This window comes from Musa acuminata, chromosome BXJ3-9 (assembly GCF_036884655.1).
Source record: "Musa acuminata AAA Group cultivar baxijiao chromosome BXJ3-9, Cavendish_Baxijiao_AAA, whole genome shotgun sequence".
In the NCBI taxonomy this organism is placed as follows: domain Eukaryota; kingdom Viridiplantae; phylum Streptophyta; class Magnoliopsida; order Zingiberales; family Musaceae; genus Musa; species Musa acuminata.
The window spans coordinates 3,097,473-3,123,408 of record NC_088357.1 but is presented as its reverse complement, the minus strand read 5'-3'; the positions used below and the strand labels follow the sequence as shown (position 1 = coordinate 3,123,408).

The 25,936-nt window shown below is 39.8% G+C and overlaps 4 protein-coding genes and 3 non-coding genes across 9 annotated transcripts; 2 read left to right on the top strand and 5 right to left on the bottom strand.

The window, feature by feature from the left end:
- Positions 1 to 769: 769 nt before the first annotated feature.
- Positions 770 to 5,453, bottom strand: LOC103996972 (hydroxyacylglutathione hydrolase cytoplasmic). The gene is made up of 7 exons (XM_009418053.3): positions 5,293 to 5,453; positions 5,061 to 5,183; positions 4,721 to 4,882; positions 2,785 to 2,860; positions 2,585 to 2,698; positions 1,715 to 1,891; positions 770 to 986 (listed from the first exon to the last, which is right to left on the bottom strand). Exons 1-7 carry the CDS (start codon positions 5,337 to 5,339, stop codon positions 912 to 914), a joined length of 774 nt encoding a protein of 257 aa, XP_009416328.2. The 5' UTR covers positions 5,340 to 5,453; the 3' UTR covers positions 770 to 911.
- A 1,012-nt stretch (positions 5,454 to 6,465) lies between these two features.
- On the bottom strand, positions 6,466 to 9,854 carry LOC135581880 (receptor-like protein kinase FERONIA). 2 transcript variants are annotated; one of them, XM_065166952.1, is made up of 2 exons: positions 9,725 to 9,854; positions 6,466 to 9,576 (listed from the first exon to the last, which is right to left on the bottom strand). In XM_065166952.1, the coding sequence occupies exon 2, from the start codon at positions 9,365 to 9,367 to the stop codon at positions 6,719 to 6,721; it is 2,649 nt and encodes an 882-aa protein (XP_065023024.1). In that variant the 5' UTR covers positions 9,368 to 9,576; positions 9,725 to 9,854; the 3' UTR covers positions 6,466 to 6,718. The 2 variants fall into 2 exon arrangements, with proteins under 2 accessions (XP_065023024.1, XP_065023026.1); XM_065166954.1 differs by having other exon boundaries at positions 6,466 to 9,458; positions 9,725 to 9,812.
- A 2,973-nt stretch (positions 9,855 to 12,827) lies between these two features.
- Positions 12,828 to 18,904, top strand: LOC103996970 (eukaryotic translation initiation factor 2 subunit beta). Of its 2 annotated transcripts, XM_009418049.3 has the most exons (11): positions 12,828 to 12,906; positions 13,021 to 13,157; positions 13,295 to 13,400; positions 13,497 to 13,552; positions 13,648 to 13,702; positions 14,091 to 14,188; positions 15,569 to 15,714; positions 16,551 to 16,693; positions 17,480 to 17,565; positions 18,302 to 18,428; positions 18,596 to 18,904. In XM_009418049.3, the coding sequence occupies exons 2-10, from the start codon at positions 13,113 to 13,115 to the stop codon at positions 18,377 to 18,379; spliced, it is 813 nt and encodes a 270-aa protein (XP_009416324.1). In that variant the 5' UTR covers positions 12,828 to 12,906; positions 13,021 to 13,112; the 3' UTR covers positions 18,380 to 18,428; positions 18,596 to 18,904. The 2 variants fall into 2 exon arrangements, with proteins under 2 accessions (XP_009416324.1, XP_009416325.1); XM_009418050.3 differs by lacking the exon at positions 18,302 to 18,428.
- Positions 17,660 to 17,743, top strand: LOC135650299 (small nucleolar RNA SNORD34). Its single transcript, XR_010501499.1, has one exon. It is a non-coding gene; the product is annotated as a small nucleolar RNA SNORD34 (small nucleolar RNA).
- Positions 18,905 to 19,119: 215 nt separating the features above from the next.
- TRNAI-AAU (transfer RNA isoleucine (anticodon AAU)) lies at positions 19,120 to 19,193 on the bottom strand. The gene has a single exon. It is a non-coding gene; the product is annotated as a tRNA-Ile (tRNA).
- Positions 19,194 to 19,543: 350 nt separating this feature from the next.
- TRNAI-AAU (transfer RNA isoleucine (anticodon AAU)) lies at positions 19,544 to 19,617 on the bottom strand. Its single transcript has one exon. It is a non-coding gene; the product is annotated as a tRNA-Ile (tRNA).
- A 1,625-nt stretch (positions 19,618 to 21,242) lies between these two features.
- Positions 21,243 to 24,120, bottom strand: LOC135649165 (trans-cinnamate 4-monooxygenase-like). The gene is made up of 3 exons (XM_065167302.1): positions 23,274 to 24,120; positions 23,066 to 23,196; positions 21,243 to 22,049 (listed from the first exon to the last, which is right to left on the bottom strand). Exons 1-3 carry the CDS (start codon positions 24,056 to 24,058, stop codon positions 21,454 to 21,456), a joined length of 1,512 nt encoding a protein of 503 aa, XP_065023374.1. The 5' UTR covers positions 24,059 to 24,120; the 3' UTR covers positions 21,243 to 21,453.
- Positions 24,121 to 25,936: the final 1,816 nt, after the last annotated feature.

Genomic DNA, 25,936 nt, shown 5'->3' with positions numbered 1-25,936 from the left:
CAGGATCAGTCCAATCTAGTAGTAGTTCGAGTTGATACACATAGGTTGAAGGTGGCTCGGGTGATCCTGTACGGGACGTCGAGTGAGATTCTCAATACTCTAATTGATTTTGAAACAAAAATAAATAAAAAATTTAAGTAAACAATAATTAATCTTAATTGTTATTATCTAATCGATTTCTTATAGTAAATTTAACAAAGAAAAATATTTTACGAATTGATGTCCACATAATCTAATTAATTGTTGATCACCGCTCGCAGGGCAAAAAGATTCTTCCGCTCAGAAATGACTAATGAACTGTTCACAAAGCTGTCGGTAGTTGATCATCAAAGCTGAGTCCAGCACCGAGAGGCTTGCCGACACGTTAGCCCAAAGAAGCTCCAAATAAAAGCGGCCCTCTCGTCCTCGCTTGTGCAACGTTTTCCATAGAGGCTATTGAAGAGCGCACAGACTATTGTTGCATGCATACGCAGCACAAGCAGTGACTCGTATCGCCTCTAAAGATAAGACAATTACCTCCGTAGTGCCAGCCCTGCTCATGTAGAGAGAATGCTTTATGATAGGACAAACATAAGACAATTACCTCCGTAGTGCCAGCCCTGCTCATGTAGAATCATGTCGTTTCAGTTTGCTGTGATGCTTTCGGTAGAAAACCAAATGACTGTCCTGGCATTTCAGCATCTTTGATGACCATTACCAACTCTCGGGATTGCAAGTGCCTACACATCTCGGATTCTCTCACAACATTAATTCATCGAGATATATTCCGTGAACAATCGCACACCGTGATTTATTGCAGTCTCGGGCAAGATTCTATAACCACAGAAAATATGGTCCTTGTTCTAACAACACATTACCATATCCCAAAAGACTCTTTGGATCGTCTCTTCGGAGGATTGATCTCCTCCTTTTCAGCCTCTCCAGTTGTCTTTCATTGTCCTAATTTTCCTCAGCGTCTCGACTGGAGTACCACAGCCGACTCTAGCCTGCAAATTGCCGAGTTCAAGTTGATAAGCTGATCCAGAATATAAAACAAATATGTAAATCCAGATATTTGAAATATGACCAAAACAAAGGACAATGGTCGATATGGCAGATGGAAGTAATAACGGTAATACAGGAAAACAGAGTTGGACAAAGTTCATATGCTTTGTCTTCCACATATGTCCAGAAATCTTATGCAATTCATTAACATTATTTCTATCCCTCGGGAAATTGCACACATGATGTTGAGAGCACACTCATCATCGAGGCTCCCGTTTCATAACCGTATGCTGTCACCTAAAAGAATGCGCAGCCATAAGCATCCAATGCTAAAATGCTAAGGACTTGAATGTGCAAGCTTCAAAAGACGAATTCATTTCACATCCCATGAACAGTCCATCTGACAGTATGGTAGTTGAATTCTAGCAATAAAGCCATCAATTATCTTCATCAAATGCACCATTTCATTTTACAGCTAGTATACTGGTAATGCTAACTCTTTCATTCATGCTGTGTAGATACACCTTCTAAGTCTAAAGTTCACTAGCTTAAAAACATCTATATCTTCTAAGAGGCAGCTTAAGACCATTGCTGGGAGAATCAAGCTCCGTATCAGATTAGCAATTTATGTAGTCAGCCACTAGTTTAACATAATATGCCCGTTTCTTTTTCTTTTTCTTTTCTTTCCCTCCTTCAAGCAATACAATGAATCAAAAAGAAAGCAAAAAACCTGTATCTCAGGTAAGTCAACCCGCATGAATGGATTGGTTTGTAGTTCTTCGTCAATTGTCGAAGGAATGGTAGGCTGGCCTTCTTTACGTTGATTTTGAGCCCATAATAGCTTCTGTGATATATTTTCATTGTCTGGTTCAACCGTTGACGCAAACTGCAGGTTCTTCACCGTGTACTGCAGGAAATCACAGATTTAGCCTCATCATCTCTTCCCAACAAAAGCATAAGGGAAAGACTAGAAGTTGCAACAGATCTAAGAATAAAATGATGTATGTTTCACAGTACTATTGACATGTTTCCCTCCTACATCATAGCAACAAAAAATATGTCACATACACAAGACAATGATTTATTAAATGGAATGACGTATCATGAAGATATCTGTATTATCAGATATAACAGGGGAGATAAACATGATAAACTGTTTTATCGAAGATTACCAAGTTACAGCTGTAATCAAATTGTATGCCACATTTGCTGCTTATGTTGACCACACTGCTCTATAGCAACTATAAGGAATCAGCATCATACATACATCATCTGATGTACATTTTTCCCAAGGATATATTTTCCCACTAATCAAGATCTCATCAATTGCATAACAAATACAATCAGCTAACATTTGCAATCCATGCATTTCCTGGATTAGTCTAGTAATGACCTTTTTAACTTTTTGGAATGCATCGAACTTAGATGTGTTTAAGCACCTTCGACTACACTATTTCCATTACCTATATTCAACAACCTCGTTTGGCATGACTAGTCCAACCAGGAATCGAAATAGAAACTCTAAGGTCCATGACTTCATTCCATTCTATCCCAAGGAAAAGGTTCTCATATTAGATATTAGGATTATGAAAAAGCACACCTCATGGCCACAATAAACACGAGTAGGCTTCGGCAGTGAACTCAATGTCACACATAGTGATTGATACATCTGTTCTGCAGTGCCTTCGAAAAACTTACCACAACCAGCGATAAACTGAAAAACAAAAGGAATAAAAGAGTGTTATCTATCAGAGTGTAATGCATCCACATTATAGAACAAAGAACATGATGTCGACTCACCAATGTGTCTCCAGTAAAGACAGCTGGATCTTCCCCTTTACTGGTCACGTAATAGCTAATATGACCCATGGTGTGGCTGATGAAACCAGATCATAAGTACATTTTCAGGTTGAGAACCAAAAAAAGTGAAAAAAGAGTGAAAAAAGCAACACCAACTAATAGATTATATCTTCATCCTTTATGAGTAATATAAATAATTCAAGGACTTGAGTTTACTTTTTCATCCTGCATCAACGGTGATCACTAAAAAGCATCTTAAGGTACAATGTGCTTCCTCATAGAGGATGCAAGAAATGATTAGATGATGCAAATGGACAACTCGAAGCTCAGACTAAGACAGGTTCAAACCTCTAAATAAAGATTATTAAATTGTCTGAGGTTTTATTTGTTCTGAGCTACTGCACCATTCGTTCTGGAAATGCATGAGGGAATGCAAGGAGAATTGACCAGCTCAAAGACGCCACAGTTCACCATTTTTCTAGTGACCAACTCGACCAACATTTTCCGAGAGGAGATGTTGCTGCTATGTACAGAATTCCATCTTATTGACTTGGCACTATCATTCAACGTACACGTGCATTTGACAAATGTGGAAAGCTTTGCCCTTTAATCGATGAAAACTTAGGATGTTTAATTTTAATAAATAATATGTATTGTCACATTCATATTATCACCAAAGTCGTTCTCAGATGGTATATGTTGCCATCACCAATAGTTGCTTATGACATCACATATTATGGTTTGCCTGTCATGTTAATCAGAAACTAAAGCTCAATAATTCCTTTCAGCTTCATGACCAAAGATATAGATATTCTTCACGTTCCAGTTTATCTAGCACAAACCACCAATAATTATAATGTATAATTCACTTACGAACTTGAGGCAGTGCAAGAAAATGTTTGTTCAATCAAAGTTTTTCTTAGTTCTCGATAAAAGTAGCTCAAGGACAATTAATTAACAATGTCATCATACTATTTGCTGGTTTTGAAGTCTGTTTATCTTATGTCCTCGGGCTGTCAAAATGATTCATTTATATTTTCAATTCTAAGGGTCTGTTTGAGAACACATTTGAAATATACATTGAGGGCCCAATACACATGTCATGTGAATCGATATTTGTTTAAATTTTTTTCAAATTGCATCTAACCTGGATGCTGCATTGAAAATGCTCAAATGCCGATGCTACCTCAAGGTAGCATTAGCATTTCAACATTTGAAGGATGCTAATGTAATTTTTAAAATTCCAAAAGTACCCTATAACTTTATCTAAAATTAAATATTACCAAAATGATTTAGTGATAAACCAAGTTGATTTATATTTTCTATAAGATAAAATTTTATTTATTTATTTATTATATGTTTGGGCCATACTAAATTTTTATAAGATTACATATATTATTTACTTATTAATTTAATGAATATATATATATATATATATATATATATATTCACTTTTGAACAAATATTAAGAATATTAGAAAGGTAAATTTATCAAAAATATTTAATGAACTTTTGAAATATAATTTTACTAAACAAAATTTACGACAATGCACATTTAAAATATAGTTTTCATATGTTGTTTACTAAACACTCGGAGTATTCCATAACTGCACGTTTATTCAAACCCCTTTCTCCAACCACTGATTAGAAATGCAAATGTGTTACCAAACGCAGCCTATGTTTTCCTCCATATGTGAATTAAACAACTTGCTATCCTATGTCTCAGAATCAGTCAACATGTGGCAGTCCTGCAATTCTACATGTGCTAGATCACTGTCCAATAATAGTTTCTCAAATGAGACCGACATAAGGTTGTGCTTTTGATTTTATCTTGTCGCCTCATAGTACGCACAAACAATCAAGTAAGAATGCATAGATCACACAGGAATACAGGGTATGGAGAGCAAGATGTGATACAACAGGAGTGACCCCATACCATGGTGTGTGGAGCGCCAGTATCTCCATATCCGGCCCCAGAGGCAGCTTATCCCCGTTCTCTAAATTATCCGTGCAACCTTTGACGGAGTCTTTTGATCCACCAAAGACTTTTATCCCTGGCACCAACTGCTTCATCTTCTCGTTCCCACCTGCATGATCCCTATAATGAACCGGACACTTTCAGAAGACGACATATAACGGGCTACCAACCTAATCCAACGACTTCTAGTACTGCAGAGCTCCAAATTCTCAGAGTAGATGAACAATTTGGTGAATCTTGGGTCAAGAACTTATCGGAACTAGCAAAAAGGATAAGAGGAGAGGGGATTTGGACCAACCAGTGGTGGTGAGTAGTGAGGACAAGCTTGAGATCGGCCCCGATCTGCTTCGCCGTCCAGCAGACCTTGTCGGGCTCGACGGGATCGACGGCCGCCGCCTCCCCGGACACCTCATTCACGATTCTGGAAGTCGCGCGAAACGGGAAGGGATCAAGAAAACAAGAGGTTCAAAAGCAAATCTAGGGTTCGAAGCAACGGGAAATCGCGGGGGAAAGGATCAACCGGTGCTCACATGTAGGCGTAATTGTCTTCCAAGCACTCGACGTGAACAATCTTCATCGTCGCTCTTCGCGATGCTTCGATGGTCGAGAAGACGCAGAGAGCGAGCGAGCGAGCGAGCGAGAGAGAGAAGTGGGGTCGGAGGGGAGGGGGTCGGGGGTAGGTTAAGGAAGAAGGTGAAGTCGCTGGGACTAGAAGAGTGCGTTTAGCGACACGTGGCAAGACGGCAAGCATTCTCTGGAAGCTCATCTGCGTATAATAATTATTTTTAATATATATTAATAAGGACGATTTTTCTGAAAAATATCTTCATTTTACGTATTTCCTAAATAATTACCCATTTTTATTTGTTTCCAAACCATATACAAATTCCCAAATGAAGATATTTTGTTAGGGAAATCGCCCAATTAATAAATCTATTTTTCGATGAGTTACTGTCAAATTGACACGTGGATTGGGAGGAGAGAACATATCATTTTTCATGAAAAATCCTTTTTAGGTAAATATTTTATATACACAGAATTTAGTTCTAGAAATTATGTCTGGTTATGTAATGATCTTTTAGCTTCAATGAAGAATCATAAGTGTTAGCCATCGCCAGATGCAGGCTCGTTAAATGATGTCTATTATATTTAGTTCCAGGTCTACTAATCTAAGTTACTCACTGGTACAACACAGAGCCAGCTAGTTTGGATTTTGTTGTTGTTGTTGTTGTTGATCTTTTTGGTTTATGGATGTCGACAACAGGAAGTGATTGCATGTTATATGAAGCTGAACTGGAATCCTATAGGGAAAAGTACAGAATTCGGGGAAGAACATGAGATATGGAGAGCAGCTGGAGAATTCCAGCTACTGTCCGATGCTATCAAAAACACAGACTAAGCTGTAACGTGCACGGGTTGAAATGTTTCCCGATCTTGCGGACCCATAACTTGAAGCACGCAGTGGGATACAGCACATGATCCACCTCTCTGATAGAGACAATAAGATAAAAGAACAGGTTTTGGATACTTGGATATCGCATGCTCGCACAAGAAAAGCGCTAGAACGACACCCCAAGAAATCTATCAGCTCAACATGAATCCAAGAGCAGAAACTAGGAGTCCATTTCATATCTGAATAGGTCATATTTTGTTCGATCCATCAAATCTTTCAGGAACAAAGGATACGATATCAAACTTCCAGATACAAAAGAAGACGACTTTAAGTTGTCTATTGATAACACCAACCATTTATTTTGTTCACAACAGCAGTTTCATTCTGGAAGTACAAATTACAGATCAAATTTATCGGAGGTTATATGAAATCTCAAGGTTGAGTAATGTTACAGCACAAACTCAGCAAATACATTTAATAAAGAGATTAAGAAGATAAATCAAAGCGCTAACTTCCATATCGATGATTGAAGAAGCATCGAGGCAACCGTTACAATGATGAGCTCACCGACCTTTTGGGTTCATGATCTGTGAAAACACAGCACTGGGGGTCAACCCATCCGAGTCCTCGCTAGCTACACTCCGCCCTCCAATGCTTATCGAGGTGGTTGTGGTTGTTGTGGTGCTTGATTCCATAGATGGGTCATCAGGAACTTTCTTTCCGAATATCATAAGTGTTGCTGCCTCGTCTGAGATACCAGTACTGATGCTGCCACTCTCCTCGGCACTCTCCTGCAGCTGGAGGGCAAACTCGAGGTTCCACAGCACATCACCCATTGATGGTCGTTCGGTCCCAACATCTGCCACACACTTCTCGGCAGTCTCAGCAAACTTCTTTAGGCACTGCGGAGCAATCTTACCCTTTAAGTAGGGATCAATGATCTGATCGAGTATTCCCTTCTTCTGGCAGTGTGCCGCCCACTCAGCCAAGCTGACTTGTTCCTTTGGAAGTGTAGGGTTTAGAGCTGGCCGAGCGCACAGGACCTCAAACAACACAACCCCGAACGAGTATACATCAGATTTCTCAGTAAGCTGCTGCCTCCGGAAGTATTCTGGGTCAAGATATCCAAAGCTTCCCTTCACCACTGTGCTGACATGAGTGTGATCCAGTGTCGGACCAGTCTTGGAAAGACCAAAATCTGAAACCTTTGAGACCCATTTCTCATCTAACAGAATGTTTGTGGTCTTCACATCTCGGTGGATGATGGTGTACTTGGCACCAGTATGGAGGTAGTGCAGTCCGCGAGCTGCCCCAATGCAGATATCGAGTCGCTGCCTCCAGGTGAGGGGCGGCTTTTGAGTCTTGTATAGATGCTCACGGAGGGTCCCATGGGCCATGTAGTCGTATACCAGGATCATCTCACAGTTCTCCTCACAGTAACCAATCAAAGAGACAAGGTGCCTGTGACGAAGCTTGGAAAGCATCTCAATCTCAGTCTGAAATTCATGAACACCTTGCTCGGACATCGGATTACCACGCTTGATGGCTACCTTTGTCCCACCATCTATCTCCCCATGGTAAACCTTTCCAAATCCACCAACTCCAAGGAGGAGAGACTCATCAAAACCTTTTGTGGCAGCCTTTATTTCAGCAAATGAGAAGTGGCGGCAAAGGTTTGTGGGGAGTGATGAGGCATAGCTCCCACTAGTGTTTGATTTAGCTGATGCAGATGAATGAGAATTTCCATACAAGGAGAGAGGAAGCCAACCAGAAGGCCCATCACTGCTACCAGCATCCTTTCCTTTCTTCTTTTGGCGCCTGCAGATCCTGATAAGACAGAAACCAACAAGCAAGAGTGCAAACCCTCCAACAACCCCGCCAGCAATTGCCGCAGTTCTACTCTTGGATTTCGTGGATTGCCCATCAAAAATCTTGCTAGCATCCACCTCTGGATCAGGCCTTGGTGGTGGATTAAGTCCTGCAAGACTTGCATTGCTGTTTTGCAACTTAAAGATCTCAAGCCCATTCAAGATAGCATCATAAAACTGTGGTTTGCTTTTGGTATCTGGGTGGAGTGCAATCCATAGCTCCATCTGTCCGCTTCCTGTTGTGACCACGACATAGTCCTTAAAAACAGGTATACCTATTCCAGTGCTCCACCCAATTACATCAGCCCCTTCCTGTGCAGTCTGGTTGTTGATGTAGATATCAAAGACTCTTTGGTTTAACTTGGTTATCGGATACTGGATCTCGCAGAAATGGAACCTTACGAGATAGTAAAAGCCAGCATCCACTGTGAGAATCCATGTGAGATTATAATTCAGGTTGACATTTGCATTTGGCCCCATTGATCGTGCAGTTGAGTAGACATCCACCGGTGCAGTATAGTTTGGAACATTAACCGTGTATGAGATGGTGACATTCGGATCGTTGGAGTAGGTCACACCGAAAGAAGACCCATAGATGTATGGTGAATCATCATTCCAAGAGCGGAACAAGCCAGAGTCCTGGGTAGGGGAAAGGGACTGACCACCCACATTGAGCCGATACACTGTCTCTAGAGCCCAGTCCTGGTCAATTGTATAGGGCAGGGAACTTCCACCCATGACGAGAATAGGGCTTGCAGAGCTAAAGATGTCCGGAATCGACACGATCTCGATACCATTGATAAAAGCAAAAGCATTGGGATGGGTGGTCGATGGGGTAAAAGTGAGGTTGAGGCCACCGGTAGAGACATTAACCGAGAACTCGCGGGCGAGGTAGGCATAGTTGAGTGAATCGGCAGTGAGATAGGCGCTGAAGTTACTGAGAAGGGTGTGTGTGTCGGAAGTGACGGAGAAGAATGCATCCGATGCAACATGGTTGGAATAATTGGAAGGGTAGAAGTGGAGGCGGACATACTTGCGGCCCGGGCCGACAGGGAAGGAGTAGGTGTACGGGGAGGTGAAGACCCGGGCCGTCAAGTACGGGACTTCCGGGACCGACGAGTCTTGCTGGGGAGCTGTGAAGCCGACGGCATTCAGAGAAGGGCCGTACTTAGATCCAGCGTCGCCGGTCCAAGTTTGGGAGTCGGTATCAATGGCCTTCCCTGAAGCGCCACAGTTGAGGAGGATGTAGTCCCGAGGGACATAGGTGGAGTTATCGGCGGCGACCAAGATCGGGGCCATCGCCAAGAACAGGAGCAAGGAAGCCGACCCGAAATGGTTCCTCATGTGGAAACACCACACTATGCACCACCCAGAAGAACAGAACTTTGGGAAGAAACTAGCAATCAAGCCGAAGACCAAGACTGGATTTTTAGCCCTAGATACAGCAAAAATCGAATCTTTGATGAAGAAAACAGAAGATTTCCCTCAAGTTCTTGCATTCCTCTTGGATTCAGAGGAGAAATCCACAGAACGAGGAAAATAAACCGGAATTCCTGCAGAATTACTGAAATCTAAGACGGAATATTTGGCAAAAAAAATGTCGGAAAAGAGAACAACAACAGATCTACAAAACGCAGCTGAAATAAATCAAAACCGGATGAAGCGGAAGCCTAGATCGACGGAGAAGAGCAACGTGAGTACCTTGCATGAGCTCCGATGGCGGACAGAACCGCGGGGAATCTTTGGTGAGGGAGGAACACCTCTTCAGTTCTTACAAGCTATCAACTACTTCCCCATTTATTTCCTTCCCTATTAGCTTAATGGAAAGTGCATTATTAGTCGATCCCTTGTATGATACGGCTGTCGCTTCGGCACCAAGAACCCTCCCGAGAACCTTACCCGGAGGCCGATTTCTCGTGGGTCCCACCTATGATCCAGTAACCGAAATGGTGTGATACCGGGTTCGTCAGGGAAAGACGTGTTGAAGAGCGACGCACCTCGCTCACCGCGTTTGGCGACCCACCGACGCCAGCTGTTGTCGGAACGGAGCCAGTGATGGACCGGGTGGTGATGGTGGGTCCAGCAAAAGATCGTCCAACTTGAACCGTTGGATCGCGGGGCTCTTAGATTCGTTCGAACACGTATTTTTCTACGGTAGGTTGACGCCAAAGGGTCCGAATCCGACATGAACGCATGAACATGGGGAACATTAACGCTCCGGAAAGACAGCGTTGACTCGGTAACATGTAGACGGTGGTGGTGGATCACAACCCGATTGAGGCGACCAATAAAAAACGATTATTTAGGTGGAGCCCACATCATCTAATATATTTTTCCCTCCGTCACGCCGCAAATTAAGAATATCGTGTGAGAAACCAATTTCCCTATCGCATTTTCATGTAATTATATTAGTGGTAGATCGAACCTTCACGGCTTTGACGATCAATTCATTTGAATGTGATTCTTAGGAAATGGTAGCTATTCTTAGGAAAATTTGACATCCATGGTAAATAATTATAGTGAGGATGGTATTGGGTGAGTAAGCTCATCCCAAAACTGAGTTAACACAACATTATGTTACCTAATACATACAAGTAAATTGCAGTAAATACATGGCATAACGTATACATCAAACTACCTCCGATTTCAATTCGATTATGTTCCTGAATTAGTGAAACAAATATGCCAAGAATTTTGGTTATTCGTTGACAATTATAATCGGATGAATTCCCAAAGAAATAATTTTGGTTATTTATTGATTTGACAGTCAACCATCTTTTGTTTTCTTTTTTTCATATAGATCGATCCATAAGGTGAATCGTAGTGATTACGATGTTTTTAACAATATCAACAATATGCTACAATACAGTAAATATGTATATTTATATAATAGTGTTTTTATACTGTGTCAGTGTTTTCAGTAATACTAGATAAATACTATAACATAGTAAAAATATATATTTTTAATATATTTAAAGTTTAAAGTATACAAATATTATAATTGGAATTATTTATTCTATGAACTAACTTATAGAGACAAAAAAAAAAAAGAATAGATGATTGGTGATATTTTATCTACTAAATAAAAAAGGAGGTGATTAGAGAAGAATGAAAATGAAGATATTTTTCAGAAATATATCGATAACTTGCCCATTATAATCTCCTTTATGTGATATTTGAATGAAAAGAGTGAAATAAAAAAACGTGGAGATTTTTCGATCAGTTTATTTCACAGATAACAATCAACCATATAAATATTTGTCCATGCAACTTTAAATATAACTAATCATATATAATATTTTATTAATCAAATATAAATTTACTTGATCTTTCATCAAATGGGCTAATTACATAATACCCCTTGGTTATATTTTTTAATATTTTGATATCTAAACTTAAAAAATTTATATTAAAATTTTTATAATTATGAAAATAAAATATCTAGCTTCATTTATCCTAACTGTCACGGCCTTAGCTGGAGTTGCTTAAGGCGTGAGGCACCCTTGCGACCAAGACGCGAACTTAGCTTGCGTTGCCTAAGTCGCGCTTCGCTCTTGCGATATTGCTTCGCAAAGATCAGTCCACTTGCAACCTCTCGCAGGTCCCGAAGGACCCGTAAAAGATAAAATTGGTTAGTTCGAAAGAACGAGCGACGGATAAGTCTCAACGTCTCGTGAAAAGAGGGGAAGCTTTACAAGCAATTCAGCGAGCACCTTGCGTGCACAAAGAGAAAAGAGGGAGAGGAAAAAAATAAGGGCTTTAGAAGGTTGAACGAACAACTGCAAGCCCATAAACAGCTGCTCACCGAGTCCCGAGCGCGACAAAAGTTTCCGTCAAGGCAACGTGCGAACTTGCGAATGAGTGTTCAATGCCCGGTACTATACCGAAGCCCCATCCATCCCTGTGCCACCCGGGGGGTTCCAAGGGGCTGAGATGGCTGACGTTTTGGTGAGCGAAGGCGGATTCCAAAAATGGAGCTGTTTTGGGGCTATTTTGCTCGGTTCGGTGAGCGGTCGCTTTGTAACACTACAACGTGTTCGAACTTACATTTTTACAAGCAAAATGACTCAATACCAAGGCAAAACAGCCTGCTAAGTAGCTGTACATATATATGAGAATGACGAACGGTTTGTTGAACAGAGTTGTTGCGGGTGCGCGACGACCGTTCGTAACATAACATCATTAGTTTTATCGATGAAAATATAAAAATAATAATTTAAATATTCTAATTAGTGATGACAGATAACTATGTTAGTTGGGATCGTAAGTGATTATTATGGATAAAGAGAATGACAATGAGAGATAAGGAACACTCGATAAACTATATCAGCATATATACAAATATCAAGCAATTATTTCCTCACTCTCATCTATATATAGAGCTACTTAGCTAAAGATAATAAATAGCTACGTCTTTTTATTATTCATCTCAATTTATCTCATATATTACCATTACTCTTTCTCCTTATCTAGTTCGTCACTACAGAAAACATAACTAGGACATTAAAATTACATTTTTACCTCTCGTTTTTATACTTCTATCGATAAAATAAAAGATATTATGATAAATAAAACTAGATATTTCACTTTAATATTTATAAATATTTTAATATAAAAATTTTAAATATTTAAATCGAAATATTAAAAAAAATTAACTATAAAGATAATATGCAATTAGCCCTTAATGAAAGCGGGTCTAACCTAACCCAATTCGTACCGGTCGAATCGGATCGGATCGGATCGGATCGGTGCAGGGTTAGAAATGCCACCCATTCTCTAACCCTACCCTTATCGTAACCCTGGCTATAAATGCTAAGCCGAAGCGGTGGTAGCACGCATCCGCCGAACGAAGCCTCCAGTGTTTCGTCATCACATCCTTCGAGGTATGCCGAGGAACTCGTCGATTCCGAATCCATTCCCAAGAAATTTTCACGGAAATTATGTTCAAGATCTAATTCTTTTCCTCGTCATGTGCGAAATTGATTTTCCGGTTGTAGTTGGTGGTGGAGGCTGTTCGTTGCATCGATTTGTATTCGTTATTTAGGGTTTCGCAAGTTTCAGATTCGAGAATCTGTGGCCGTGAGACGGCATGGCGGACGAGAATCCATCAGATGTGAAGGAGGAGGTTTCGGAGGTAATAGAGTCGATGTGCGTCTTTGTCTAGGGCTAGCGAGATTTATACTCGTGATAGGGTCGATGCGAATTTTCCTTACTCCACATAGATCTTGCCTATTATTCTGATTCATTTACTTCTGGCAATAATGCCTGCAGTTGGCCCCCTTTGATCCGACCAAGAAAAAGAAAAAGAAGAAGGTTGTTCTTCAGGACTCTGCTGAGGTGGTGGATAAATTAGCCGAGAAAACGGAGAATTTAACTGGTATAGTTTTTGTTGAAGTAGTGTCATTGGACTCTCACTTTTCGTTAAGCGCAGAATATCATGGGTTGTGCAAGCTGAAATGTTTATCCATCGCAGTTGCTGACTCGGGTGAGCCTAGTTTTGCTGGCATGAAGAAAAAGAAGAAGAAACAGGTTAGTTGGGAAGCAGTACGATGATGTCTAGGGATTAGGTTCTTGCAGCTTCCTTTTGATGATGACATGATTTATATGTTGTTTTGACCATTCAGGTTGACACTAACTTTCTGAATGATGAAAATGGTGATGTGGTAGATGATCAGACTGGTAAGATCCGTGTGTAGTAATTTTGGATGATTTGAATTTGGTCATTTTAGTTTTAAGATTGCCAGCAATGAATGATCCAGGCTATAAAAAGTAATTATTTGTGAAATATACTATACATGCTTTTCAATTGAATAACTATGATTTTTTGTTATTAACAAAACATTTGATGATTAGTCCATGTAGGTGGGAGAGAATCACAATTCAAATATAAACAGTGACTCCATTCAGTTTAATAAATTTGCTGTATATGTAATGTGTAGAATTGAATTTAAAGATGAATATATCTGGAAAGCTTCATCCAGCAGGCCTTTTGTACATTGATATTTTGAACACATTAATTTGGATTCTTTTGAACATGATAGCAGTTAATATTGTTGTTAATGTTCAGGTGATCAAGTTGGCGGGGAGGACGAAGGAGAAGGCATCGTCCTTGGGGTTGGTCGATACCCTTGGGAAGGAACTGATCGTGATTATAAGTATGAAGAGGTGTGGTCACGTTATCTTTCATAAACTGAATTGCTTTTTCTTTACCTGGAATTCATATTTGAAATGACATTCAAAGGTGTATTCTGTAAGTGTAGGTGCAGTTCATTCATGTTTTCCATCCCCTTCGTGGTTAGCACGAGTCTTACCTATGATGCACTTATTCTGGACCTAAGAAATCGATAGTGATTCTTGCCACAATCTGAAGTTAAGATAAATATATGTCAACTAAATTGGATGGATGTGTCAGCCTTTAGGGGCTGCAAGGTGAAAGCAAAATAACACAGAAATAGAGAAAGAGTCAACTTGATATTACCACAATAACTGGTACTTGGAGCATATCAAAATAGCTGTCTGGATTAGGATCTTTTTAGTCATCAGATGACATCTTCTTGTTTGCTGGGGGAGGCTAAACGGGATTTATCTTTGACTTTTCAGTTTTTGATCAAACTAATTCGAGATTAGGTGACATGCAAGTTGCTTGCAGCTGGATTAGACCCTTTACACTGTTATTCAGTTATAAGCTATTTTTTATGCTTATCATAGTTTAGTGATCATTTTCTGATTGGTGATGGTCCTGAAAGTTGGCATTCTTTTAAGTGGTTCTACTGCTGATGTTGCTAAAACACTCAAGTTGTGGTTTTGGAGAGGTATCTGATTAAAAATTGTGGCTAGTTTTAGCACTTTAGGTATCTTATGTACATAATTCTGACCAAGGATTTCAATGTTGTAGTCTTGTGGTATTGGCCTTTGCTTGGACTAGTACTGGTGTTGGAACTATATGACATTGTGGCATGCTGGTGTAAGTGAGAGGCAGAAGCTGGGATGGAGGAAGAGATGAGGGGAGAGGAGCAGAGAGACGAGGGGCTGGGGGGGGCAAGAGAGAGTGATGACAAGGTGGACGGAAGGAGGAAAGCCAAGTGAAATAGTATACATCATACTCCTGTTGTCACCATCTCAATTAATATTAACATTGATATGACCTGCTAGATGATTTTGGGCCTTTTGGCTGGATCTCATGCTATCTTCCAAAACACCAAACTAGGCGCTTGCATTTTATGTTTTTGTTTTCTACCCTGTACAACATTTTTTTTGGTACTTGGTAAAAATCAGAATGGTTGGTTATTCTTTCTGAATCACATCTCCTTTTATGTTGAGGTTGTGGTGGAATCTGGGATTTGGTATCGTACTTGTTTCTACATCAGCAGCCACAAGGCTTGTACGAAACAGAACAATTGGTTATTCTTTCTGAATAACATCTGTTTTTATGTTTAGTTTGTGGTAGAATATTGAATATGTTTGTGGTACTTGTTTCTACGTGAGCTGCTCACATAATATTAAAACATTTATATTTTAATCTGATATTTGCTATTGTCGATGCAGCTTCTGGGTAGGGTGTTTAATATTTTGCGTGAGCATAACCCTGATCTTGCTGGAGACAGGCGTAGAACTGTGATGAGGCCTCCACAAGTTCTTAGAGAAGGAACAAAGAAGACAGTTTTTGTTAATTTTATGGATCTATGCAAAACGTATAACCAATACCCTTCCGTATATTAATTTTCTTTTAATAATTTATGATCTACCTAGCTTCTACCGCACTTTTTGCTGTTTATGTTGTCAGGATGGCATTTCTTTTCTGTTATGTTAGTAATCAGATATTTTTCAAGGATATGCTTGAATACGTGTTCTTCTGTTTGAACGGAACTGTCTGCTGCATTGGGAAAAAAATTATATGGATTTAATTTTCATGTTTACTTCTATTGTAATGGTAATTTTCAGAAAAGATTTCAAGTAAGCTTTTCATGTCACTCTTCTTTGTTTTAATTTAAAGTTGACATATGATTGTTTATGATTTTTTAATCATACATATATAAATTTCTAAACTATGTTAGGAAACTTGGTAGTGCAGTTACTATAATTACCAAAAGATAGGACTCCGTAGTGAGGTAGCTTAAATTGGTATAAATAATTACTCACTTATTCTGTCACCTGATGAAAATGCTTGTTTGTCATTTTGATCAAATTTGCAACCATTTTGATGATATAGAAAACTCTTCTTTGCTTTTGCTATGTGATTTGTCTATAGGGTATATACATTGAATGATATTCGCATTTTGATCAAGGTCATCCTTAAAATGCTTTTGCAACATAAAGGTACAATGATCTTCATTGATGGAAACAGGGATTGTCTTGCTGATCAGCATGTTGATGTGGTTGGAAATGTATCATGCCATGTTTACTTTTAGCAGAGCATTCTTTGTTTGTCTAATTGACCATCGTCTTCTTTTGATATTCTTAGTTCCATATTTGCAATATTCAGTCATAATGAGCTGCCTTCTCAAAGAAAGCTTCTGATCTTCTTCAGGATGCATAGGCAACATGAGCATGTTATGAATTTCTTACTTGCTGAAATGGGGACAAATGGGTCTCTTGATGGGCAGCAGAGATTGGTTGTCAAGGGAAGATTTGCACCAAAAAATTTTGAGGGCATCCTCAGAAGATATGTCAGTAAGTTTCTACATGAACTGCCAAATTTAGATTTTAGTGCTTTGTTAATATCATCATTACCATTTTCTGTTGTCTTTATTGGTTTGAAATAACTTTTGATGTATTAGCAACTTGATTGAACAATAGGTTGAACATATCAAAGTGCTTCAGTAAATTGTTTGTTTTCGTATGTATTTTATTTATTAGTTTAGCAAATCGTGTTCTTTCCTAAATTTGACTAAGCTGGAGATTTATGCCAATTTTAGAGGGTTGGCCAGTGGCCTTACATTTATCTCTTGACAATAAAGTGTAGTTAAACTATTGGTAAACCCTGCTATGTTTTATTATGGTGTATAAGTTTGATTGGAAGATTCTCAAAACATGATGATTCATATAACAAACTTGATTGCACTCTCCTTGTGATCGGGCTGTAGTTATGCCCAATGTACCTAAAATCAGCAAACTCTCCTTGTGATTTTGCAGTCATTATTTCCAAGGTAGCCAAAATCTTCATCTTGAGCTGTTAATTAGTTAACTATATCATTGCTGAACTATTTTGGATCGGCATGCTGAATGTTATTTAGTTTCCTCGTACCTTTTATAATCATTATTAGTATGGCATTAATATTTGAGTATGATCTTCCCTCTTCATTATGATGTTTAGTAAAAGGATGGTTGGTAATTCAAATTCTGTTGCAAAAAAACATGTAACATGCTGATACATCAAAAATTTTGACAGTTAAAACTAGGACTGAAAGAGTGTTGATCGTTGACTACTTTTCTAATAAAAACCTTTTTTCCCTTCAGATGAGTATGTCATATGCAATGGCTGCAAAAGTCCGGATACGATACTTTCAAAGGAAAATCGTTTGTTCTTTCTTCGCTGTGAACAGGTGATCATCTAAACCCCTCAACTCCACATCAATTACTCTATACATTTACTCCAATTCAGTATATGGATGGGCTTTAGTGCTTTCTCTTTTCCTCAAGGCCAATGATAGTCAACTAATATATTGCCTACATTGCCTGATTAGCCTTATGATTATAATCTGATGTTGTTCTGAGGCCTTTGAGATGGTTAGAAGCACGAAGAACTGTGACTTTTTTTCATCATTCCTTTTATATGATTTAATACAAATGTAAAAATATTCAAATTTGGTTTTGGTATCTGTGCAAAAGTCTCTCTCTCTCTCTTATTTTTTTCTTCTCTTCATGCCACTTTTAATCTTTTTCTTGAGAGATCCATCGTACTGTGGCAGCAGCAGTTCCGCTGCCTGGTGTAGATGTCTGTCGATGATCTCCTTCTGTTTTTTCATTTAAAAAAAAACTGTTCTAGATTTATTTCAATTTGTGTGCAAATTTACAAAATACAACTGTTCTAGATTTCCTCTGTGCTCCATCTTCTGGTGCACATCAGGCGGAAGAACCTGAACTGCTAGTCAGACTTAAATTTTCTGATAGCCTCCGAAGGTCTTCTGAGCTTTGGCTTTCTTTTTAGCTAGTCTTGAATAATATTGTTTTCCTGGTTTTTTTTTCAAAGAGTTTTCTTGTTCGACTGTGGGCATCTTTCTAGCTAATTCTTCAGGCATTCAAGTAACTTTGCATGATTAATTCGATCATTTCCTTCAGTGCGGCTCTTCACGATCGGTTGCACCCATCAAGGCTGGTTTTGTTGCACTCGTTGGCCGCCGAAAAGCTGGCACCTGATTTCCATCTCCCCAGTGTTGCTGCTGTTCTTCAACGTTTTACACAGACAGTATATTCAAACTTTTTTTTGTATCGATTTGCTTACAATTTTGTCCTTTTGGGAATTGCATGCTACATCAATTGAGTCAAATGTTCATCAGTTTTAAGAGCTTTTTTCATCTATAGCAATGGTGGAAACTGAAAGCTTAGATGAGCCATATACCATTGTAATTTCAGGCGAGGAGGCTGCAGTCTGGTCTTCGGATCCTGTGGGAACGTATTCTTATGTCATCGGAAACCGAGGGCAATTTGTAGCAGGAACTCGAGTAATAAACTGACTGTCGAAACTAGTTTTGTGCTGTGCCAATTTGTGTTTGCTTTTTGCTCGATCTCGTTTTGCTACTGCTAGTTTCAGACTTGAGCACGATTTGGAGGAACATGTAATGCTACTTTGGTTTAGGGCATGCCAATCCCAAAGTTAACAAGAATTGTGCGTGCCCATCATTGTTATTAACATGCTTTTAACATGATGCTCGATTGTCTCTATTTTCTTTTGGTTTTTTTTTCTTTCCAATGTTTAATTATTTTGCTAAATTAATACGAGTTTAAAATTGATTAAAATATTTGATTATACATGTATGCCTATAAATGTATGCCTATAAATGTTAAAATAATTGATGTTAGGCTGACCAAAAATTTAAATATATGACATGAATTTAAATTATTAATTAAAAAGATTAAATTTAATACAAAAAATACTATGGCCCATGCAGGTTTCGAACCTGCGACCTTCGCGTTATTAGCACGACGCTCTAACCAACTGAGCTAATAGGCCAGTTGATAAAAATAAAGATATATATTATAGATAATTATAATACGATTATAATTTTAATTTCATAAAAAAATTATAAATATGAGTAGTGTTAAAAGATATCATCACTACTTCCAATGCCACAATAACGACTATACTATTCCAAATTACAAGAAATCAAGTGATGAGTATTACAAGAGTTACATATATTTTTACCACGTAAAAATATGTAATAAGAAAAATTCACATGTACCATCCACACATTATGCGCACTAGGATCACATGTTCATAGATAATAAAATATCACCATGTGAATTTAAATTATAAATTTAAAAATGTTGTTAAAAAAATTAAATTTAATACATAAAATCTTATGGCTCATGCAGGTTTCGAACCTGCGACCTTCGCGTTATTAGCACGATGCTCTAACCAACTGAGATAATAGGCCAGTTGATGAAGATAAAGATATATATTATAGATAATTAGAATACGATTATAATTTTAATTTAATAAAAAAATTATAAATATGAGTAGTGTTAAAAGTGATCATCATTACTTCCAATGCCACAATAATGACTATACTGTTCCAAATTACAAGAAATCAAGTGATGAGTATTACAAGAGTTACATATATTTTTACCATGTAAAAGTATGTAATATAGAAAATTCACATGTACCATCCACACATTACGCGTACTAGGATCGCATGTTCATAGATAATAAAATATCACCATGTTTCAAAACAAGTAAATTTTCTTACGTTAATAAAGTCTCGGCCAAAGTAAAATTAAGAAAAAACAAGTGAATTTCCATTGAAAATCCATAACACAAGGCGGGGATAGGAAAAATCAAACTTGCAACTTATTTATGTGCGATAAGGAGCAATATTGGAAGTTGGCAGATAGAGGAGGAGTTCAATGGATTACATGACACTGTAAATAAGCTGTTAGCAATGTTTTCCTTATTTTAATAAAAGACAATATTTAAAACACTAAAGATTACGAATTTCTACCTAAAAGTGTAGAATTTCCACATTTTGAAGCCTACCAGCACAACATATTAAAGTAAGATTCTCGATACTATGATGCTTCTAAGAGAGAAACCCACATCTTCACAACCAGAATTGGGAATGTGTCTAAGAGAAAACACTAAAGATTACGAATTTCTACCTAAAAGTGTAGAATTTCCACATTTTGAAGCCTACCAGCACAACATATTAAAGTAGGATTCTCGATACTATGATGCTTCTAAGAGAGAAACCCACATCTTCACGACCAGAATTGGGAATGTGTCTAAGAGAAAACACTAAAGATTACGAATTTCTACCTAAAAGTGTAGAAAGCAGCCGCAATTACACAAATCAAATCAAACACTTCCTAACACAAGATCCGATTTGGATGCCTACCACCACAACATGTTACACTAAGATTGTTGATTTAATGCCTCTGACGAAGAGACCGACCTCTCGAACGCAAAAATTGGGAGAAAAAAAAGTCTAAAAGAAAACACTAAAGATTACGACTTTCTACTAAAACTGGAGAAAACAGCCGCGATTACAGAGATCCGATCAAACGCTTCCAAACACAAGATGCAGTGGCGGCGAAGGGGCATTACCTGGGTGGCCACGAGTTCTCCAGAAGCTCCTTCTCCATCGTCGTTCAGATCATCACTCGAATAAATCGTCAAACAAGGGGTAAAACGGAAGGAAAAAATCCATAAATCCAAGCTTTGAGGCAGAAATCGGAACTCGACGAGAAGGGAACGAAGTCGGCGAGAGACGTTTGGATTTGCTCGTCTGGTTGTGGTATGGACGGTTGGCGCATTTATACGTAGATCCATTACACGGTGGGAACAGATCAAATCACGAATAGATCGGACGGTCAGGATCAAGCGACTTCATAGTGATGCGGGTCGTGCGGGACAAAGCGGTGATCCGAACCCGATCCGACCCCCAAGCGGATCTCGGGTTGTGAGACTCAAGATCCGACTCTTGTATTAAGTTGATTCGAGTCATATCTCATACATTAGATTACATTCACGCTCTTATAACAAAAGAAGAAGAAACAGAGGATGTATAGCATTCGCTCACGACGATCTTTGAAGCCATATCCAATATATCAATCACATAATAGTAGTAAGTCCTCAACAGATTCATCTACGTAAAGGAATACTGTAGGATCGACTTATTTCAACACACCAGCAAACTCGCGCAGGCTAAGTGGAACGAAAGATGGAGCCGGAGAGAGGAGTGAGTACTTCAGGCGACTCCCCGGAGCGACTGCCATCAGAACACCCTGGGCTTGCACACCACGGTGGAGTGCTTCATGATCTGGAGGCTGAACTGGCCGGCCTTCTCAGTGGTGTCGATCTTGGCCTGGCCCGGCGGCGGCAGCAGCTCGAAGTTCTGCACCAGGCGGCCCAGGGTGATGCCGATGATGGGGAGGGCGAGGATGATGCCGGGGCAGCTGCGGCGGCCGGCGCCGAAGGGCAGGTAGCGGAAGTCGTTGCCGCTGGCCTCCACCTTGGCCTCTTCCTCCAGGAAGCGCTCGGGGCGGAACTCCTCGGGCTTGCGCCAGTGGGCGGGGTTGTTGGCAAGCCACCATGCGTTGACCAGGATCTTGCTCTCGCCGGGGATGTCGTAGCCGCCGAGCTTGGCGTGGTTGAGGTTCATGTGGGGGACGAGGAGGGGGATGGCCATCCGGTAGCGCAGCGTCTCCTTCACCACCGCCTGGAGGTAGGGCAGCCTTTGCAGGTCCGGCTCCGTGATCTGGTCGCGTCCCAGCACCGCGTCCAGCTCCGCCCCAAGCTTGCGTTGGATCTCCGGGTTGTTCACCAGCTCCGCGATCCCCCACTCGATCGACCACAGCGTCGTCTCCAACGCTGCATTAACCCACCATTAAGCTTCATTGTTACGATACATTAGTGTTGACTGAGCAAGCTGTCTCTCTGGTGATGACAACATGATTTTATTCTATCCAAAGACGATGGACGATGACATGACAGCATTATTGCCAACTTTGGCCCAAAGTACGTACTTTAGTAATGGCTGTTGTTTTCTCATGAAAGCACGGTGCTTTCTTTTCACGTAAAGGAGAACTGCTCCCACATCTTTCGACATGGATTCGATGATATCCTCTTTGTTTGCGTTGCACGGAAATAACAATTGTTCCCTTAATTTTATAGTCGTGTAAGACTTGACTAATAGTTATCGGATGAGGACACGATTGTATTATTAATTCTCGAATATATATATCTATCTGTTGGCTACTGCACATTGTCATTTGTCAGTTTGTAGTAATAGAAAGGCTAACGGATCCCATTGATTTGGTCAAACTTTGAATTCGTTTGCCCAAACTAAACAATTTGCCCTCCACTAAAATATATTTTATTATATTATCACTCGTACAAATATTTTAATTATTAATTATTTTAAAACAAAAAGATATGTGATGCAGCATTCGAGATCAGTACCTTTCCATAAATTGTTGATGTCTTTATCAGGTAAGTCAATCGCCACATTTGGAATGAGATTTCAAACCTTTAATATCTAGTAAGTGGATATGGTGTATCAGCACCAAATTGGTGACAAATAATTTATTTAATATGATTACTGATAAGGCCTTTACATAAGTTAATCACCACTATATGTCAAACAAATTTAAGACAAATTGTGAGTTAAATTATTTGTTATTTTTTGATATCAATGAAAGAGATTTCATATATCAAGATTTATTATTTCTTTAAGTAATTACTATCAAAATTATTATTAATTATTTTTCTTTTAATACACGAAATAAGATAATTAAGATAAACAACTAAAGAGCATTTGATGCACTAAATGGATAGTAATCCTATCATCGAGATTAATCGAATGACATAAAGAATAGGAAAATTACCGGCGACGTTGATGTTCTCAACGATGTACAGAACATTGTCGTAGTTGATCTCGCCCTTCCTCTCTGCGTCCAAGATGTGATCGATGGCGCACTCGAGCTCCATTTTTGATCCCTTCTCCTCCATCATCTTCCTGTTTAGTTCGAATGATCCAGTAATTAACTGCTGTCATACAAGTTGCAGGGAGAGAGAGAGGATTGTAGGACGCACTTCCTCTGGGCAACGAAGTGCTCGTGGAAGAGCTGCAGGCGGTGGTCCTTGACCTCCTTGCACTTGTTGAGGTAGCGCCTCAAGAAGGGCCTCAGGATGGGGATGAAGTCGCCGTAGTTGAATTCGAAGCTCTGCGACAGGCGGCTGCGCTCAAAGTTGATGGCCTTGAGCTTGTTGAAGAGCGGGTCGTCCACGCTGTCGAACCTTTTGTCGAACATGATCCGGTACATGTCGTTGTACATCATCAGCTGCAGCCTGCGGCGGATGACCACCCCCTCGGTGGCGGCCGTGGGGTTCGTCTTCAGCTCCTCCACCACCAGCCGGGCCTCCTCCTCCCACCCGGCCCTGTTCTGCTGCACCACCTTGTTGGTGAAGAAGGGCACCGTCATGATCCGCCGCATCTTGCGCCAGTGGTCGCCGTAGACCGTGAACACCATGTCCTGGCCCTTGTCGGTGAAGATGTCGAGCACCACGTTGCGGGTGCGGGAGCCGAACTCGACGCCCTGCGCGTGGAGCACCTCCCGGGCGAGATCCGGCGAGGAGACCACCACCAGGTCCCGCACGCCCATCAGCAGGTGGAAGATTTCGCCGAAGCGCCTGGCCATGTCGGTGAGCAGGCGGTGGTTGAGGTCGTCGCCCACCTGCAGCCAGTTCCCGAAGATGGGCACCGGGGTCGGCCCGGGCGGCAGCTTGAAGCGCTTGCCACACAGCTTCGACACCACGATGGCGAGCGTCACAGCGGCGAACAGCCCGAGGAGGGCCTTCTCGAGGAGGACCAAATCCATGGCGGCGAGCCGATCCAGGGAGAAGAGCAAGTGTCCGTCACGGGGATGTCGAAGCAAGCGAAGGCGGTGGGGTGATTATATGGACGGATCTTGACGGCGACCGTTAACAATTAACGGAAGGACGCCAGGATCAACGTTACGTCGGGTGAGTGGATCAAAGCTGCCAAGAGGTAATATATTACCGACAGCTGTTAATCGTAGTCAAATAGACATGCATGCAGAACCCGGGTTGGGCAGTGATGGGGATTTGAATGTTAGTTTGTGCCACCAAGCTTGGACAAAAGCCCCACTTGTTCCCTTGATTAGCATTAATCATGTGACATATATATATATACTCATGCGATCCACCAAGACTGATGTGACAAATTGGGACAGTACTTGTTGGGGTACATGTCGACAAAGTCATGAGAGAGCATATAAATCAAGACTGCCTATTTGTAACATGATAGTAAATATTTCTAATTATCTATATTGTTGGTGAATCAAATATGGTTAATCAAGAATAAAAACTACAAAACTTATTATCTATCTTCAGACGCTACAAAACTACAAATATGAATCTTGGCCACCACATGCTAGCTGTTGTTGCATGTGGCATACATTAATTTCCGGAGATGAAAGAGTGTGATAGTATAATCCGAAGAACATGTTGTTTGACTTGACATCGCTTGTTCTAAGATGCTCCCAGAATTCCTTGGCACATGGCCGAGCACCCTATTTCATTCCAACATTTCTTTACAGTATCTCATTCGATTGGCTCTTGGATAATACATATATGTGTATCTATACATAGAGAGAGAGAGAGTTGAATTCTGTACTTAAGAGGCAAGTGGATCATAGACAGAATTCGATAGTATTAGCTAAGAAAAGCTGGCATTAATTAGTCGACCAAACCATCATCAAGTTTCTTTCTTGTGTGGTGGGTGAATCGCTTGAACGATTCTTCGCTTCAGTTGGCTTTTGGCGAGGAAATAGAACAGTTGACTTTGACTTTTGTGGGAGAAGTAGATCACGAACAAAAATTATCTCTCGGTACTCGGTCAACTCGTACGTAAGCCTCGTATTGGGTTGTAAGAAAACACACGTCACAGGAAATATGCTAATGAGATTGATGTTAAGTTCTATTGTGTAGTGCAAAAGATCCCAAACTATAGATATATAGTCTAATAAAATTATAGTTTGAAAATATAAGAAAAAAGTTTATAGATGATTTTTTTTATTTTTTTTCACAATTTTATAAAAACTATTTTATAAAAGTGTTATAAAATAATTTCACTATTTTTTCTCCTTTTTCAAATCAAATTTTCCTTTAAATGAATCAACCCATTCATCTAGGCCAGTTCAACCCAAGATTTAGACCGGTTCAAAAATAATACTACATCATATTTAGTTTATAAGAATGCATTGATTATTTGAATAAATACTTTTTAAAATAATTTATTATATATAATATATATATACATTAATTATTTAAATAAATAATTTTAAAAATTAATAAAAAAAATGTATATTAATTAATATAATATTACTTTAAACCGGTTGAAATCTTGGGTTGAACCGGTCTAAGTAAATGGGGTTGTCTCAATTGGATGAAGATAATATTGGAGAGGAGGAAAAAGACTTCGATGACATGTTTTCAGTAGCCGACACCCGAGAAAGAAAGGTTTGGAGAATTAGTCTTGCAACGGTGCACATCGACTGATTCCCACCCCAAGTCATCATCAATTCCAGCCTCGGCTGATGACCAAAAGTAAGACGGATGCTGTTCCAGAAGAGGGAGCAGAGACAGCGAGTAGCCAATCTGGACTCGGTTGCGAAGGAGTCCTGTAGTCCATGTTATCGAGAGCATGCAACGCCCAGAGCTTACGCTCCTCTTCC